At 34.1% G+C, this 18111-nt stretch overlaps 1 protein-coding gene and 1 long non-coding RNA gene across 2 annotated transcripts; one reads left to right on the top strand and one right to left on the bottom strand.

The window, feature by feature from the left end:
* The first annotated feature begins 3224 nt into the window (after positions 1–3224).
* Positions 3225–4143, top strand: LOC117274369 (uncharacterized). Its single transcript, XR_004504478.2, has 3 exons — positions 3225–3347; positions 3426–3534; positions 3658–4143. It is a non-coding gene; the product is annotated as an uncharacterized lncRNA (long non-coding RNA).
* Positions 4144–14708: 10565 nt separating this feature from the next.
* Positions 14709–16540, bottom strand: LOC138908843 (uncharacterized). The gene is made up of 3 exons (XM_070199484.1): positions 16202–16540; positions 15155–15580; positions 14709–15053 (listed from the first exon to the last, which is right to left on the bottom strand). Exons 1-3 carry the CDS (start codon positions 16538–16540, stop codon positions 14709–14711), a joined length of 1110 nt encoding a protein of 369 aa, XP_070055585.1.
* Positions 16541–18111: the final 1571 nt, after the last annotated feature.

Genomic DNA, 18111 nt, shown 5'->3' with positions numbered 1-18111 from the left:
AATATTTTTTTTGGTACATTAAAAAAAACTAGGCAAGTATTTGAGTGTTTGACATTAGACTGGTTAAGACATTAACAGATTATGTGTACAAGCTGAGTTTATATATGCTTTAATTAAAATATAAGCGATAAATTATTTATCAGTAGCTTGCAAGATTAATTAATTAGAATAAGATGGAGACAAAAACCTACTTCATACATACTATAAATTATTGCATATAAAAAGTAACCTCTATATATAGTAAACTCCACTAAATTGCATTCCATTTTTCATCTAGATAAGTAATCTTTTTTTAATGACAATAAAATTTAGAAGAAAATGGTACTCCTAGTACTTACAAGTTACAACAAGTTGCATTAATTCACCTATGAAAGATTGATCGAATAATTATAATAGCTAGATCATAAACCAAAAGTTGATTAGATTTTGAAAAAGTTAAATTCACAATTTTTTTCTTCCTAACTAGTCTCAATCATCCGATGTTTTTTTCTTTTACTGATTGTCAATTAAATTATAAAAAGCTAGAGAAGGTAAATAACATATTCTTTATAAAGATTATTTTCAAATTTCTTGATACATAATATGGACTTGTCCAATCTTGTTTGAATAAGCTCAAAAAACTTGATGGAATACACGTGAACCTCAAAATTAGAAACAAGATTGAAATATTTGATCCAATAATTATCTCGATCAATATAGTTTGAAAAGCAAATCACATGTAGCTTTCCAAAATGACAATCGCAAAATACTTAAGATCCTACTAGAAAAACACTAAATTCCGACCGAAAATTTCTGACGGAAAAAAGTTGTCGGAAATTTCAGACAGAAATAATCAAAAAAATTTAAAAAAATAGTTACATTTTTATTAAATAACTTCGACCATGTTTCCGACAATAGTGGTCGCACAGCTTAGCGCTAAAATCCACTAACCAAATTTCCGATTGAATTCGCCTCTATTTAAAAGTCAAAAAATTTACCGTTGACCGTATTTGCGACCGAATCGATCGCAAAAACTAAAAAAAAATTACTTTGTGACCGATTCGGTCAGAAGATTTAAACGTATTAAAAATAATTATTAATGTTCCGATCAAAACGATCCAAAATTTGTTTTAAAAACCCTATACTCGCGACCCCTTCCTTCCTTTCTCTTCTTTTCTCTTTCTCTTTTCTTTCTTCTTCACCCACCCCAGCAACCCCCGTCCCTCCATCCCTCGTGCCTCTTCCGGTCACTCGGGTACGTCTCTCTCTCCCTCTCTCCTCCCTCCGTCCATCTTTTTTTTACATAGTGATTTTTTCTTTCAATTTTTCAGTGAATCAGTCGCGATTTCACCTTCTTCGACGCGATTACTTTCTCTTCTCCGGTGTTTTTTCGGCTAGGTAAGCAATTTATTTGTAAGATTTCTTCTTTTTACTTTGAAGTTTTAGCAAGTTTAGAAATTTATTATTTGATTTGATATTTTTGGGTAAATTTGGAAATTTGTTTTGTATGGTTTGTTTTAATTGTTATTGTGAGGATTTGTGGTTGATATTTGAGTTCCATTTGACAAGTTTCGGCTTGGTTTGGATCGAACAAGCAAAAGATTAGCAAATTCAAGGTTAATTCTCTAAACTTGAAATTGAATTTTGAGTTAATATTTTAATCTTGATTTTACGATTTTGCATTAGTTATTTTTTTTTTCTTGTTTAATTTGATTTGACGCATACTACAAGTGTAGATGATGAATGCACTTATTGTTTTGGTTAAACCAAATGTATATAAGTAATTTTTCATGTCTACTTTTTGATTAGATGACCATTTTAATTCTTTATTATAAGGTATTCACATATGTTAATTGAATGGCTCAATTTTGTTGTCAAACTTAATTACTTCTTGACATGTTTGAAAATAATCGTGATTGCCTTAATTGTATAAGAACAAAGTGACAAATGACAATCTTTCTTAAAATTCATCAGTACTTGTAAATGCAAAAAGCTAGCTTGTAAAGGAGTAAAAATAATATATTGGTAGCTTAAGTCAATAGAAATTCAAATGCATCTTATACTAAGCCTAGAAGCGCCACACTTTAGTCTTTTTGTTTTCATTTCTTTAAAAACGTTAGCGATGTGTACACGGACTTTATGAATATATAACAAGTTATTCAAATTTAATTGGTATAGTCAAAGACTTACATTTTAGAATAGGGATTAATGTGAGAGTTCGAGTGTTAGATGATTTTATTTTAGAAGAATATAACGTATTAATTAAAGTGCTTTGGGACAATGATAAATATATTTTAAAAAGGAACCTTTGAAAGAAGATAACTTATTTAATTAGTTTAAATAAACTAAATTATTTTAAATATCTCAATTCTAATTTTCTCTTTGTGTTAGAGAATTGTAATTTAGATATAATATATTACTTAAAGTGGAAAATAATAAGTAAATTTAAAAAGGGAACCTTCGAATTTGCGTAACCTATTAATTACTTTAAATAATTTTATATATCTTATAAATTTCCAAGTTTTTTTGTTTGTGTAGATGGAATTCGGGCATCATAGATGGTTGTATAATAGGAATAATCTTAATCGTACGGGGTTGCGGGATGAATTTATATATTTAATGAATGTTTATTTTACATATAATGCAGGTTTTTGTCATTCTTTCGGGCCACATATATGATTGTGGAAGCTATGAAGCCATTCTTCCATGAGCCGTGGAATTCTGAGAGAGAGATTCCATACCAAATCAGATTAAATATGTGGTTTTAATTTAGGATACGAATAAATATAATTTATATAATATTTATTGTGTTCGTCTAACATTTATTTTAATGGCAGCCTAAGTGTGTATGGCAGCCTAAGCATGAAAATCTGGTGATTGAAAATTTCGAGAAGAGACCTTGGAAAATGATTAAAGATACTCACTTTGTTGCTTGAAAATGTGGGAACATGCCTTTGTGGTTGCGTTAAGATATCTGGAATCAACTTTTGGCGAAGTGGAATACCAAAGAATGGAAGCAGAGGAGTGAAAAAGGCGAAGGTAATTATAGCCTCTAGTAAGGGTGGCTCGTTGCACATCTGAGATTCAATCAGTTTTGTGTCCCATTGATTGAGATTGGTAAGTTATTTATAAAAGTTTACTTAGCTTTACTTATATGAGATTCAAGTAATAAACTTATATTTTGGATTTTGAAAGGAAAGGGCATATGGGGGGATGTGTCTCATGCTACTGTCTTTGAGGAGACACATAAGAAGAAGAAGAAAAAGAAGAAGAAGAAGAAGAAGAAGAAGAAGAAACAAAAGCAGGAGGAGTAGGAGGAGAATGGTACAAGAGAAGCATGGGTCGAACCGCGTGCATCAGAGACATATGTAAGATTCTAAAAATACTACCTTTTATTCTTGGGTAAGATTAATATGTTTATATAATGTTTGTCGACAACATTTCAGGAAGGGTATCACAGAAGAATGGAGGAGTGGCAACAAACTCAGTCCGATCAACCGACGCCCGAAGATATGACTTCGATATGGACACAGCCAACCGGTGAAATAAATAAAAGTATAAAATATTTAGTTATTTTTTATATATGACTCCGTTTTAATACTATTTTGCATAATTTGTATGTTTATTCTCTTGCTCATTTAATTTTTTTTTTTTTATTTCTCATACAAATAAATAAAGATAGAGTCTACGGACTTGGAGCGCAACCGTCGTCCAACTGTCCAACCGCATTATTTAGTGGTGTTTCTGCTTCACCCGAAGAAATTGAGAAAATGCGAACGCAAATAGATGAATTGTCTCAACAATGGAATAATGCTCAAGAAACAATAAATATGATACAAACATTTATGGCAAACCATGGAAAATAGAGTTCAATGGAAGAATCTAACAATGAGGAGATTGAAACCGATGATGATCGGTAGTACTAAGTTTGAATGTAATATGAGTTTAGACTTTATTGGTTTTGTCTTGGTTGGTTTTACACTTGGATTATGTGTTTTAGACTTGAATATCATTTGGTTGAAGTTTTTATACTTTAATGTATTTTAATAGATGTGTTTACATTTGTTTGAAAGTGTACGTTGTATAGTTTAGTAGTTTAATATTTGATGTTTTGTTGGTTGGTTGAATGATTGGTTTAATATTTGAATGATTAGGTTGGTTGAATGATTGGTTTTGAATTGCAGGTGGTGTAGCTTAAAATGCAGCAGAATTTTGTTTTAAAAATCCAGATTTTCCGACTGATTTCTCACTACTTTGGAATAAAAACTTAACTGGGAATTCCCAGATTTATGATTGAAGTGGTCGGAAAAATTAATTATTTTTAAATTTAATTTTAATTTTTCCGACCGATTTGGTCTGAAATTATGAATTTAATTTCCATTAAATATTAAAATTACCGATAAAAACGGTCAGAACTGTCAAGAAATTATTAATAATTTATTTTAAATGTGCAACAGATTCGGTCGCAAAATTACCGACCGCTTCGGTTGCAAAAGTCAAATTTAGCCAGTCTCCTAGTTTTTTCCTCTTTGGGACTGTTTTGGTCCCAAATTTTCGACCGTTTTGGTCGAATTTTTTTTGCGGTCATCTATATTCTAACCACTTCATTTTTGTCGGAAATGAAAGTACAAGAGGGGTGAATTCACGATTTTTCTTCTTTGTATTCTAAGTAGTTGACTAATTTACCAATTAGTTGACTAGAGATAAGAGCAAAATAAAAGTAAAGCAGAAATAAAGTGCAGGAATTAAAGACACCAGGATATTTATACTGGTTCGGATTCAATGTGAATCCTACGTCTAGTTCCCTTGGGGTGCAAGGGTGCTCTCTTTCATTATTTGAAGTTTCTCAATTACAATATAGTTGATGTAGCTTTACACCAACAACTTAGTCATTATGTCACTTCTTTCTTCTTGATACAATGACTCACCAATATTTATCTCCTTTTCTTCTCTCACTAATTATACAGCAGATCTAAAGAGAACTACAATGGTTGTTTGGAATAGGACAAAAAGAGTGATAATGGTTCGTTCAAAGTATATATGCTCCAAGCCTGGTACATATGTATATATACTTCGTGGGGCCTTCTTCACTCTTGATTGACTTGGATCTTGAGAGATTACCAATCCAAGGGAATTTATCCTTGAAAGGAATCATAAACTGATTCTTTCTAGGAATAAGGTGAAGTTTCCGTTGATCTTCCTTGACTTGTGGCCTTGATAGACTTCTCTTCTGCTAGGCAGATCTTTCCGTTACTTGAGTAATCAACATTGGATCTCTTAATTCCGGGCTTTGACGATCTCCAGTGCAGAGGTTCGCAATCTCGTTTTCTTTTAATTTGGGACACTCCTATAATAACCTCCATCAATCTGCTATCAAATAATTGATTGATTCTTCTTTCGGATTTCCACTACTTCTTCCTTTTTCATCTCTAACCATGGATACTTTTACTCTTCTGGATTTTCCATCATTCTCCTTCCTTATTTGCTCTCATTGACAGATCTTTTTCTTAACTCTTTTACTTCTTCCATACTTGAATGATAAGGCTTATTGATTCCTTTGTTTTATACCTTGTGAACCTTCACCAATAGTAGTATGTTATTTTTCATCAATGAAACTAATTATATTTAACAAGCCCCCCTCCCTTTTTGATGATGATAAAATAATATATAAAAGCAATTTACTTCCATGTTACTGTTGGTGCTTGCTTTGATGTAGTCGACTTCTAAGTTGACTTCCATGATGTGATAGTCGACCCCCCCTCAAAAGGTGTCGATATTTGTGTTGTGCTTGTAACCTTATATGCTACAATCGACTCCCTCTCAACAGGTGTTGCTATTTGACCTACACTATACAACTAACCTTTACTCCCCCTTTTGGCATCAACAAATAGGGAATATCCATACGTACAGAGTAAAATAAACAGATACAAGCAATTTAGGCAAATATATGTAATTATAAGTATACGGAGTTTAGCAAAAATAAAGAAAACATCTAATGACTAGTTATCCAGCTCAAAACAACCAAAACTAATCTAAAACATCCATAACTAACGACGCAAGAGATAAGTGAGAGTGTTGCAAATCGCCTCATTCAGACGATCAAAGTTGGCATTTGCTGAAACTATCACCCCATCAATCATGTCATGTACTTCCTTGAAAGCTTTGGCTGCGTTTTCTACTAGCTTGAGAATTTTGACCCTTCTCTTCGAAACATCGGACCCTGTCTCTTGGGAGATGGCATGAATGTCCCCAACAATTGATTGAGTTGCATCAAGAAGGTCCTTGATTATGGTCATTTTGTTATCAATAGTAGTTAAATTTTCTACACGATGAGGATCACTTACACTATGATGGGAACCAGAGGCTTTGACCTTTGAATCAGGCTAAATATTCTTGACTTATCCCTCCTGTTTCTTCACCCAAAAACCCTTAACAAACAAATACCCCATACCGTCAAAGGCTCTAGAGTTGTAAGATTTGGAAACAGAGACAAAAGGGTATTCTGAGATAGAGATGTTGTGGGCTTCCAAGAGATGGGTGATAACCAAACTAGAAAGTAGATTGGTGGGGTCATCAACACTTTGAACCATAAAATTTATGACCCATGAGGACAATTTTACCTTAAGCTTGGTCACTAGACAATAGACAAGAAATGTGTCTCGTTAAGAGAAGGTGGAAAATGAGCCAGTGCTAGAAAGAAGAGTAGTTGCAACAATGTAGGCTAGAACTCGGATTTCGAAACTAACATCACTGGGACCTAACTGGTTAGAGAGGAAATCAGAAGGACACTCAGCTATACAACTCTTTTCTTGATCAAAAGAAATTTCAAAATCTTCAGCCCATGTATTTTTGAAAAGCATGGTAAAACCATAGCACTTACACTAAAAAATTGAGTCAAACATGGCACAATCAAGGACAATGCATTTCCCTAAAACTAGGGATTCTAACTTATCAGGTTTGCTAGAACGAAGATTGGCATAGAGTATCCTCCCTAGAGGTTCATAGACTTTGGGAGGGAGTAAAGAGAGGAAATTTGACCATCCTTAAAAAATAAATAGATCATTTACCTTACAATTTAGGGCCTCCATGTCGTCAAGGTGGATTACTCTGCCGTGGGCAATGGGATTTCTTTGATAGCAACGAAGATGTCTCTATTTGGAATTTGGAGTATACATGTTTACCGAACGGGCTGGACACGAAAAAAATAGCTCGTCCGGCTAGTGGGGAGGGTTGGGTAGTGGGTTGGCTTACCGGGATACTAGCAGATTGGGAATTTCCAGGTTAAATCGGGCCCGTCCGGTTTTTTTTTAGTGTATTCTATTTTTCTTATTCAGTGTAATTGATACTCAAGTATTTGTAAACTTTTAATTAAGGAAATAAGTATTTTAGGGCATAAAATTGAACTTTTAAACTTTAAAGTTTTAAATTTGAATTTTGAATTTTAAAATTAAAAGTAAGTGGCTACAAAAAATTATTTAACAAGACCAATATGTAAGGATCAAATTCCGAAGGCTTTCATTTCATATTGAATAATAAATAATACTTTAAATTAATTTGCAAGTTCTATTTTGATTTTTTTATTTTTGAACTTGCAAATTAAAAGTTTACAACAATTATAAAAAATAAGAAAGAGTACATCACATGCTTTGCATCATTTTTATAAGTTCATCCATGTCAATATGAGGTTCTTGGTTTCCGGCATTGCTTGAATCGAAACCATAAACCATTATATCTCTAATTTCTTGATCCTCTGTTTCATCTACCTCTTTACGCCCTTGATTTCGCCGTTCTGGTCTTATCCAATCTCTGAAGCACACTAGAACTTCCAAAGTATTGGTACCCAATGAATGACGGGGCTGCTGCCTTGCTGGGCTAAATGCACTCTCTGATACAACTGTTAAAATCGACACATTTAGCACGTCTCGAGCCATGGCCGAAAGAATAGGAAATTGATTTGAGTTGCTCCTCCACCAATCCAGCGGTAGAAATTCCTTTGTGAGGGGTTGTGGTGACTTTTGCAAGTAGAATTGGAATTTATCAATATTCTTGCTACTGGTTTGTTGATACTCTTCTAGTGTAGACCAAATTAAATAATCTTCAACACCATCGTTATCCTCCAAAGTACTAGATGTAGATGTAGAAATTGAACTTGAAGGAATATTTGCATCTACAACAGCAGAAGCATCAACAATGTTAGCATAATAATTATATAAAGTTTGTAAATGTTTGTGTAGATTATAAATACAAGTTTCAACATCAAGGGTTTCATGGTCCAATATCCATATAAACATATAAAACAGTGGTTAATTGGCGACAAGTTACCACTTTGATAGAAGGGTTTAAAATAGCACAAATTAGGTAAATAGGGGGAATATGATATAAATATTTCTTAAATTTATCTAGCATAGATTCAACAACAGAACTATATCCTTCTTTCTTCTTAAAATAATGGAGTAAAAGAGAAATTTCAGCTATATGTACTAAACCATTTGCAATAGTAAGATAATAAGCTCGAGAAAACTCAAGTGTAGCTACATAAAAAATTGTAATTTTTTTACAACATCTTCAATGACATCCCAAGTTCTAGATGTTAACAAATGGTTAGGATCAGTACAATGAGAATTAGCAACTTCAGTTATAGCCATTTTATATTTATAACAACATCTTAAGAATAAATAAGTATAATTCCACCTTGTAATTATTCCTTCATGCATGAGTCTTGGTTTTATGCCATATTGTACACATTTAGCCTTAAATGCATTTAATCTAGCACTTCTATTATTTCCTTGTATTACACCAACAACTCTTCTAACTAAAGTGATCTCATTTCTAAATAATTCAAGGCCACTCTTAACAATTAAATTATAAATATGACATACACACCTCACATGAAATATTTCAGGAAGTGGTGGGTGTAGATGCAATTTTAATAGTGTAATAGCAGAATTGTTGTTAGAAGCATTATCAAATTACATACACAAAACTTTTTTCTGAATGATTGTAAAACATAGCAACTTCATGGATAGTATTACTTATAAATGCACCAGTATGACTTTGATCTTCATCATATTTAAAAGCAATAGTACGTTTTTGCATACAAAAATTATCATCTATCCAATGACATATAGCTGTCAAATAATCATTACCATTAACAACACGATCAATATCAGAAGTAAGAGAAACTCTACAAGAAAGATTAGCGAACAAATAACGGATATATATATGATATTGTCCAAAAAGGCTAAAGATATCAGTTCTGCAAGTACTTATAGGAATACCTTTAAACAAAAGATTATAAATTCTTTGAATATAAGTAACAAGATATGGTGAAACAGCAAAACTAAAAGGTAAACAACCTAAAACAATCATTTTAGCTAATTCTTCCCGATCTTTCACTATATCGTATTTACCCATTAAATCGCCAGTACCCCGATTAAGTTTTTGTTGGCCAGCTTCCTCATCAACACCCCATGCAATATGGTATTTATCTATCATGTGCCTACGAAGTTGACTTGTTCTTCCTTGCTTACCTCCGGTCGCATGTTTATAAATTTCCTTATAAATTTGACATCTACATAATTTTATCTTCTACTAGTCTTTCAAAAATATTCCAACACTTACTTCTTAATCTTCGATTCTTCTTAATAGGGAGGGAAGGCCTATCTGTATTACCATGATCGCCACCCCTAGTATTTTGACTAGCAGTACCAAGTGTATGTAGTGGTGTTTCAAGATTATCAAGTGATTGAATATCATCTAAATTATCATCGATACCATAATCTTCTTGAAGTTGCTCATAATCTATATTTAAATTTTCAGGTGAACTTTCAGAAATATGTATAAAGCTACTAGAAGAACCAGTGCCATCTCTTGATCTTTTAGGATTTTTACTCTTACTACTACTACTCCTACTAGTACACATTTTTTGGCTGCTCTAAATATATCCAGTATGTAAATTAAATTAAAAAACTAAACTAACAATTCTAAATAATAAAATAAAACTAAACACCAAAGAAGAGAAAGAGATGGAACGAGTGTACCGGGAGTCCGGATGCCACGCTAAATTTGATATCACACTTCACTTGAATACTTGATATTTGATAATTATAATTTTGTAGTGGGTAAAGTAAATATTTGATAAAACTTAAAATAATAAGTAATTGAAAACTTGAGAGCAATAAGCAATATTATCAAGAGAAAATTAGAGTAGTAAGAGAGAAAATTATGAGAAAAAATGAAGAAGATGGAGGGCTATTTATAGTTTTTAAAATGTTAAAATTATAATTTATCAATTATCAAGGGTGAGAGGCTATTTTTTAAGGGGGTAGGCCGAAATGGCCAAAAATGCAAAAAATGACCGTTGCCGCGGTGAAAATAAATAAATAAATTTGTATAACGGTAACCGGGTTGTAGCTCGGTAAAAACCCGGTAGTGGGTAACCGGGATAATTGGGTTTCGGGAAACCGGTTACCAAAAAAGGCTCCCCCTTCTGGCTACACCCCTAACCCTCCCCAACCCATCCCACTCCCCTAGCGGACCGGGTTGACCTAGGCTGAACCTGGTTGGCAGTGGGATGGCCCGACCCGTTTAACATGTTTTATTTGGAGTATCCGAGAAATTGAGGTCTCACTCTAGAGAACTCGAGAGGTCTACCTTGGATTTCTTGGGGGTAAAAGATTTAGGGGGGTCTACCATGAGCCTTTTCCAAGAGCTTTTTCTCTTATTGAGTGAGTGTGGTCAGATGGTTCTACCTGTGAAGAGGCAAACCCTTCAGAGTGGTTGGACCCTAGGTCTACTTGTTCTGGAGATTGAGAAGTTGGAACGAGTTATTTTTCTTGTGGAGGCAGAGGGATTCTCGGAGTATTTTGCCATTGAAGGATTTTTGGAAAAAGGGTTTCTGAGCGATAAGAACAATGAAGAAGAGGAAAGATGATTTAGAGGGTTAAAAAGAAAGGTTTAACGGTTGAGTACAAGAAAGGAATAGGTGCTAGTAAAAGGACATAATGATTGGTTTTCCTTTCTTGAAAGTTGCGACTGATGGGAAAGAGAGGGAAATCGGAGGCGCTCAATTAATGCATACTTACAGAAGAAAAGAAACACTAGTCACACAGGAATTACAATAACACATAAGTCCTAATTTTTCTTATCAAGCGAAATAGTATCAAGTAGTTCTCTTAAAGAGCAGAATATATCTTCAAGTAAATGCTTAGTAAAAAATGTATTCTAGTTAATCAGCGGTGCCAACAAATGATAACTCTATATCTCCCTTAATGACACGATCTCTGATGAAATGATGCTTAATATTTATATGCTTAGCCCTAGAATGATGCACATGATTCTTTGAGAGACATATATCACTAGAATTATCACAAAATATTTGAATAGGTTTAAAAGATAATTCATAGTCACCCAGTTGATGAGACATCCATAGTAACTGTGCACAACACTATCCGATGGCAATATACTCTGCCTCAGTTGTGGATAATGCAATTGAGCCTTGCTTCTTAGTGTTGCAGGATATTAATGCCTTTCCCAATAATTGACATGTTCCACTCGTGCTTTTCCTGTCTTCCTTATCACTTGCAAGATAAGCATATGGAAAACCTTTAAGTTTAAAATTGTGTACTACAGTCCATATGAAACAGTTTCGATGAGATAACAAATTATTCTCTTTACTATTGTGAGATGTGATTCCTTAGGAGATAACTGAAACCTGGCACATTTACACAAACTGAACATAATATCTGGTCGACTGGTAGTTAAGTAAAGTAAGGAGCCAATCATTCCATGATATTTTGTTTCATACACTGGATTTCCCTTTTCATCTTTGTCAAGACTTGTTGATGGGCTCATTGGTGTACCAATTTCTTTAGCATTGTTCATGCCGAACTTTTGAATTAATTCTTTGTATATTTGGTCTAACATACAAAAGTTCCTTCCTCAAATTGTTGAATTTGAACCCAAGGAAAAATGTGAGTTCTCCCATCATGCTCATTTCAAACTCACTTTGCATGAGATCAGCAAATTCCTTGCACAAAAGAGGGTTAGCAATTCAAAAAATAATATCATCAACATATACTTGGATAATAAGATTACCTCCTAATGTTCTTTTGATAAATAATGTAGTATCTACTTTACCTCTTGTAAAACCATGATCAAGTAGAAATGAGCCAAGCCGTTCGTACCAGGTTTTAGGAGCTTGTTTGAGTCCATACAGAGCTTTAGTCAACTTATACACATGGTAAGGAAAATGCGAGTCTTTAAAACCGGGAGGTTGTTTTATATACACCTCCTTATCAATAAAGCCATTTAAGAAGGCACTTTTGACATCCATATGGAAAAGTCTAAACCCTTTTGAAAGATGCATATGCAAGAAGAATCCGTATAGACTCTAATTGAACTACCAGAGCGAAGGTTTCATCATAGTCGACTCTTTCCTACTATGAGTAGCCTTGAGCTACTAATCTGGCTTTGTTTCACACAACTTTTCCAACTTCATTCAGTTTATTTCTGAAAACCCATTTGGTTCCAACTATGGCTGCATTTGCAGGCTTAGATAACAGTTCCCAGACTTGATTCTTATCAAATTGATCGAGTTCCTCCTGCATTGCTTGTACCCAGCTGGAGTCTTTTAAGGCTTCCTCAACTTTCTTTGGTTCGATTCGAGATATGAGTGCTACATTTGCCTTCTTCATAAGAGCTCCTCTGGTTTTCATTCCTTCACTTGGGTCTCCTATGATAAACTTTTGAGGATATTCTGGTTCACTTCTCCACTCATTTGGATGTGTTCCAATTGTAGGAGCAGTTGACTCCTTCCGTGGTTCAGGTTGATTGTTGGCAGGTTCATTAGTTGACTCTGTGATTACGTCTGTGCTATAAGTCGACTTTTGTGACTTGCTTGTCTGTGATGTTTCTTGGTTGATATCTTCATCACCTACAATAATTCCTTTCTCAACCGTAATGTTATTTTCATCAAATATGACATGCTCTGATTCTTCTACAGATAAAGTACGTTTATTATAAACTATAAAAGATATATTATTGATAAAATAACCCAGAAAGATACCTTCGTCACTCCTTGGATCAACTTTTCTAAGGTTGTCCTTACCGTTATTATGGATGAAGCACTTACTACCAAATGGATGAAAGTAGGGGTGTTCAAAACCGAACCGAAACCGAAAACTGAACCGAAATCGAAGCTTAATGGCTTATTGGTATCGGGTTAACGGTTTAACGGACGGGGAACAGAGTGCATTTTTTTTATTAACGACTTATTGGTTTGGGGGCGGATTATTCAATTTTCTTAACGGATAATCCTTTAACCCGTTAAGAATATATATATATATATAATTTATTTTTATCCATATATATATATATATATTAAATATCAAAACCCCTTCCACTTCTTCCAGTACTCTATCTCTAAGTTCTAACGCCTAATTCCTAAATAATCAGAACCATTACGTACTATGCATCAGAAGATCCCAGGCTTGGCTTGTCTTAGCTTAGCTTATTCTCCCACCCTACAATAAGATTGTTTAAGCTGTTGTATATGGTTCACCTTTGCTTTTATTTTTTTAAACTAATGCATGTTGTCTATGTTTAATAGAAGAACAACAGTGATGTGCCACATCCTTTTTTACTCTACAACATATAACACACTACATCATTCTTATGTAGGCGTTAACAGACATGTATGTCCGGACTCAATGTGTAATTTTCTATTCTGAATTTTTATGCTAGGCGGTCAGCAAACAATTAATGCACGCAATATTAATTGAATTAGGCCGATAAACCGCCCGATAAGAGCTAAACTGATACCAATCCGCCCGATATCTTATCGGGTGGCTAGCGGATTAATACATCTAAAAGCCGATAACCGTTAAGCCAAACCGTTAAGAGTAATTAACCGCCCAATTCCCCCGATAAGTAGCCCTAGATGAAAGTAGCCTATGTTGGGCTATTTGCCTTTCCATAATTCATATGGAGTTTTCTTTAGAATGGGTCTTATAAGACATTTGTTGAGAATGTGACAGGCTGTGCTTACTGCCTCTGCCCAAAAATGATTTGGTAGGGAATGTTCCATTATCATTATTCTGGCCATATCTTATAAAGTTCGATTTTACCGCTCAACTACTCCATTATGTTGAGGTGATCTTGGAGTTGAAAAATTATGGGTATATCCTTGATCATTGGAGAAATATTCAAAGGCTCTTCTTTCGAATTCTCCTCCATGGTCACTTTAGATGGTTGTGATGAGATACCTTTTTCCCCTCTCTACTCTTTTATAGAAAATCTAAAAAAAAAAAATCAAAATGTCATCTTTATGAGATAAGAAAATCACACATGTAAAATGTGAATAGTCATCAATAATAGCAAAAGCATATCATTTACCTTCAATGCTAGTAGTTATAGTGGGTCAAAATAAGTCCATATGAAGCAACTGTAAGGGCTTGGTCACAGACATTGTATTTATTTTTGAAAGAGTTTCTGGTTTGTTTACAAATTTTACATGCACATACATGATTTATAGAAAAAATATGTTTTTAAATATATCTCTTCGTCATAGAGTTTTAAAGAGCACATATTTTTTCTTTAAGTTTATTACTTTACAAGTTTCAAGAGATCACGCAAAATGAAACGAGTTTGGGAAGTCCAATAACTAAATTATGCTTGGATAGTTTCTCAATTAGATGCATGCTTGCATGACCAAGTTTCTTATGTCACAATCATGGATCATCATATATAGATGCTAAGCATATGTGACTATCTAAATTTTCAATGCCATCAAGAATGTAAACATTTCCATACCTTTTCCATGGAAGTATTGTTTTTCCTGGATCATCTTTAATGGCACATCCCGTTTTCTTGAATTTGACTTCGTACCCTGAATCACATAGCTGACTTGTACTCAAGAGATTATAGTTGAGTCCATCTACAAGGTATATTTCACTAATATCACAATTGTTGTTGAATGGAACTGTGCCGGTGCCAAGTATTTTTCCTTTTGAATCATCACCAAATTTGACACTTCTTTCATTTATTTTTATAACTTCTTTGAAGATTTTTGTCACCTATCATGTGACTGGAACACACACTGTCTAAGTACCATTTTCCTTTGCGACTCTTTCTGAGGTGTTCCTGCAAAATAGAATTATCACCTTCTTTTAAGTACCCAAGCTTGCTTGGGTCCTTGCTGGTTAGTTATACTAGAATCAGGTTTGTCTTTGGGTTTCCAAATCCATCCTGAAATATTAGACTTATGAAATCTACAAAAGGAATATTTATGTCCAGCTTTGTTATAGTAATGCCACACAGTGATTGGTCTAGTTTTTGATTTATCACTTGTGTTAGTATTTGTGGACTTAGTTCTAGCCGGTCCTTTTCCAATTGACTTGTAAGTCGCCTGGTTAGACTTGACAGAGTTGTGACTGGTGGATTCGTGCATGCCATTCAATTGTATTTGCAATTCCTGAACCTCATCTTGAGGTACATCTCTTTCAATTTCACATACTTCAAGTTTGAGTTCCCAGTAATTCTTTAGTCTTTTCAATTCATTCAACATCTTTTGAGACTCTTTTAGGGTGAGATCAAGAGTATCCTATAATTTATTACATCTATCACAGTCATATGATCTTACCTCGCTTGTTTCACCTCGTGCCATGAAATAGTTTTCAGTATCTTCGTTGCTTTTATCATCTGATGTGTCTTTATCAGTCCAGCAGCCAAAATATTTGTTCATATCATTTTCTAAAATAGTCATGAAGCACATGTTTGCTATTTTCTCATGTTCTGAGATGTCTTCATCACTCCAGCTTCCGAAAGATTTGTTTTTGTTGAATCATCTAGAGACTTTTCTTTTAAGTTCAGGGCATTCAGCTTGAACATGGCCATACCTTCCGCATTCAAAGCATTTTCCATCATTTTTGTCTTGTTCATTATATTGCCTAGTTCGTTTGGATGACATCCTTCCCTTTTTTGTATTTCTATATCTTCTCATCAATTCATTCATGTTTGATACCATTACAATTTATTCTTCAAGAGCTTATGAATCGTCATTAATATCATCTTCATGTCCTTCAGTTGTAGTTTTGAAAGCAATCGTTTTCTTCTTTTCTTCCTAATTCGTTTTCTTGAGATGGGTTTTCTCAAATGTTATAAGATCTCCTCGTAGTTTATCATATGAAATTTTATTTAGATCTTAGGACTCGAGTGCAATTACTTTTATCTGCCATGTGGTAGGCAAACTCCTCAGGATATTTCGAACTTGATCACCACTTGAGTAGGGCTTACCAAAGGCTTTCAGATCGCCAATGAATTTGCTAAATCTTGCAAATATTTCCTCAATGGATTCTCCTTCTTTCATCTGGAAGAGTTCATAATCATGAATCAACATGTTTATCCGAGTTTCTTTCACTTTGCTGGTTCCTTCATAAGTAACTTCGAGTTTTTCCCACATTTCTTTGGTAGTATCACAACTTGAAATTTTCTCATACTCTTCTCCACTTATAGCATTATAGAGCAAATTTCGAGCCTTAACACTAAATTGAACGACAACCATTTGCTCGTCTGTGTATTCATCTATATCTTCAGGATCAACATGAGGTTGAGCTACGACTGGCAGTGGATAGTTTTCCTTTTTTATGACAAGCCATACTTTGATATCATAGGATTTTGCATAGATTTACATGCGTACTTTCCAGTGGAAGAAGTATTGTCCATTGAAGTATTGTGGCCTTATTTGCGATGTCCCTTCTTGAAAAGTGCTCCAATTGTTACTTGATTTGACATAATCTTTTCTCACTAGTTGTTAAGAAAAAGATAAAAAAGTATGAGACCTGCTATGATACCAATTGAAAGTATGGGGAGGGGGGATGGGGGTGAATTGTAGATTTTTCTTCTTTGTATTCTAAGTAGTTGATTAGTTTACCAATTAGTCGACTAGAGATAAGAACATAATAAAAGTAAAGCAGAAATAAAGTGGAGGAATTAAAGACACCAGAATTTTATACTGGTTCAGATTCAATGTGAATCCTACGTCCAGTCCCCTTGGGTTGCAAGGGTGCTCTCTTTCAGTATTTGATGTTTCTCGATTACAAGATAGTTGATGTAGCTTTACATCAACAGCTTAGTCACTATGTCACTTCTCTCTTCTTGATACAATGTCTCACCAGTGTTTATCTCTTTTTCTTCTCTCACTAATTACACAACAGATCTAAAGAGAACTACAATGCTTGTTTGGAGTAAAACAAAAAGAGTGATAGTGGCTCGTTCAAAGTATATCTGCTTCAAGCCTGGTACATATGTATATATACTTCGTGAAGCCTTCTTAACTCCTGATTGACTTGAATCTTGAGAGATTACCAACCCAAGGGAGCTGATCCTTGAAAGGAATCATAAACTGATTCTTTCCAAGAATAAGGTGAAGTTTCTGTTGATCTTCCTTGACTTATGGCCTTGATAGACTTTTCTTCCGCTAGGTAGATCTTTTCATTACTTGAGTAATCAACGTTGGATTCCTTGATTCCGGGATTTGACGATCTCCATTGCAGAGCTTCACAATCTCGTTTTCCTTTAATTTGGGACCTTCCTATAATAACCTTCGTCAATCTGGTATCAAATCATTGATTGATTCTTCTTTTGGATTTCCGCTACTTCTTCCTTTTTCGTCTCTAATCATGGATACTTTTCCTCTTCAAGAGTTTCCATCATTCTCCTTCCTTACTTGCTATAGATCTTTTCCTTAACTCTTTTACTTCTTCCATACTTGAATGATAGGGCTTCTTGATTCCTTTATTTTATCCTTGTGAACCTACACCAATAGTAATATGTTATTTTTCATCATTGAAACTTATATTTTACAGGAAATCCGTCGGAAATAAGTGATTTCCGATCGATTTCCGACGAAAATGATGGTCGAAAAATTAACATTTTCTAGTAGTGGATGTTCTTGGCATGACGAAAGTCCAAGGACGTCTTAATTTGCCATATATATCAAGTTCTCAGCTAATCAACTTATCGAGGGAAAAAAATGGATAGATTAAATCCACAATTTCGATAAAAGTTACCACAATTCAATTACAGAAAACTATTTGAAGTGACCAACGAAAGCAACGACTTCATGGAAATATA

Source organism: Nicotiana tomentosiformis, chromosome 1 (genome assembly GCF_000390325.3).
Source record: "Nicotiana tomentosiformis chromosome 1, ASM39032v3, whole genome shotgun sequence".
Classification (NCBI taxonomy): Eukaryota; Viridiplantae; Streptophyta; class Magnoliopsida; order Solanales; family Solanaceae; genus Nicotiana; species Nicotiana tomentosiformis.
Note: the sequence above shows the minus strand (reverse complement) of the source record. Positions and strands in the feature narration are given on the sequence as shown.

What these genes read in the sequence shown, in the direction of transcription:
- LOC138908843 (XM_070199484.1), bottom strand. Translation starts at nt 16,540, where the DNA reads ATGGTTGTCGTTCAATTTAGTGTTAAGGCTCGAAATTTGCTCTATAAT. An exon ending in CTACCACATGGCAGATAAAA is followed by an intron (nt 15,581 to 16,201) that starts GTAATTGCACTC and finishes AATAAATTATAG; the next exon opens with GATACTCTTGATCTCACCCT. An exon ending in AAGGACCCAAGCAAGCTTGG is followed by an intron (nt 15,054 to 15,154) that starts GTACTTAAAAGA and finishes GTCACATGATAG; the next exon opens with GTGACAAAAATCTTCAAAGA.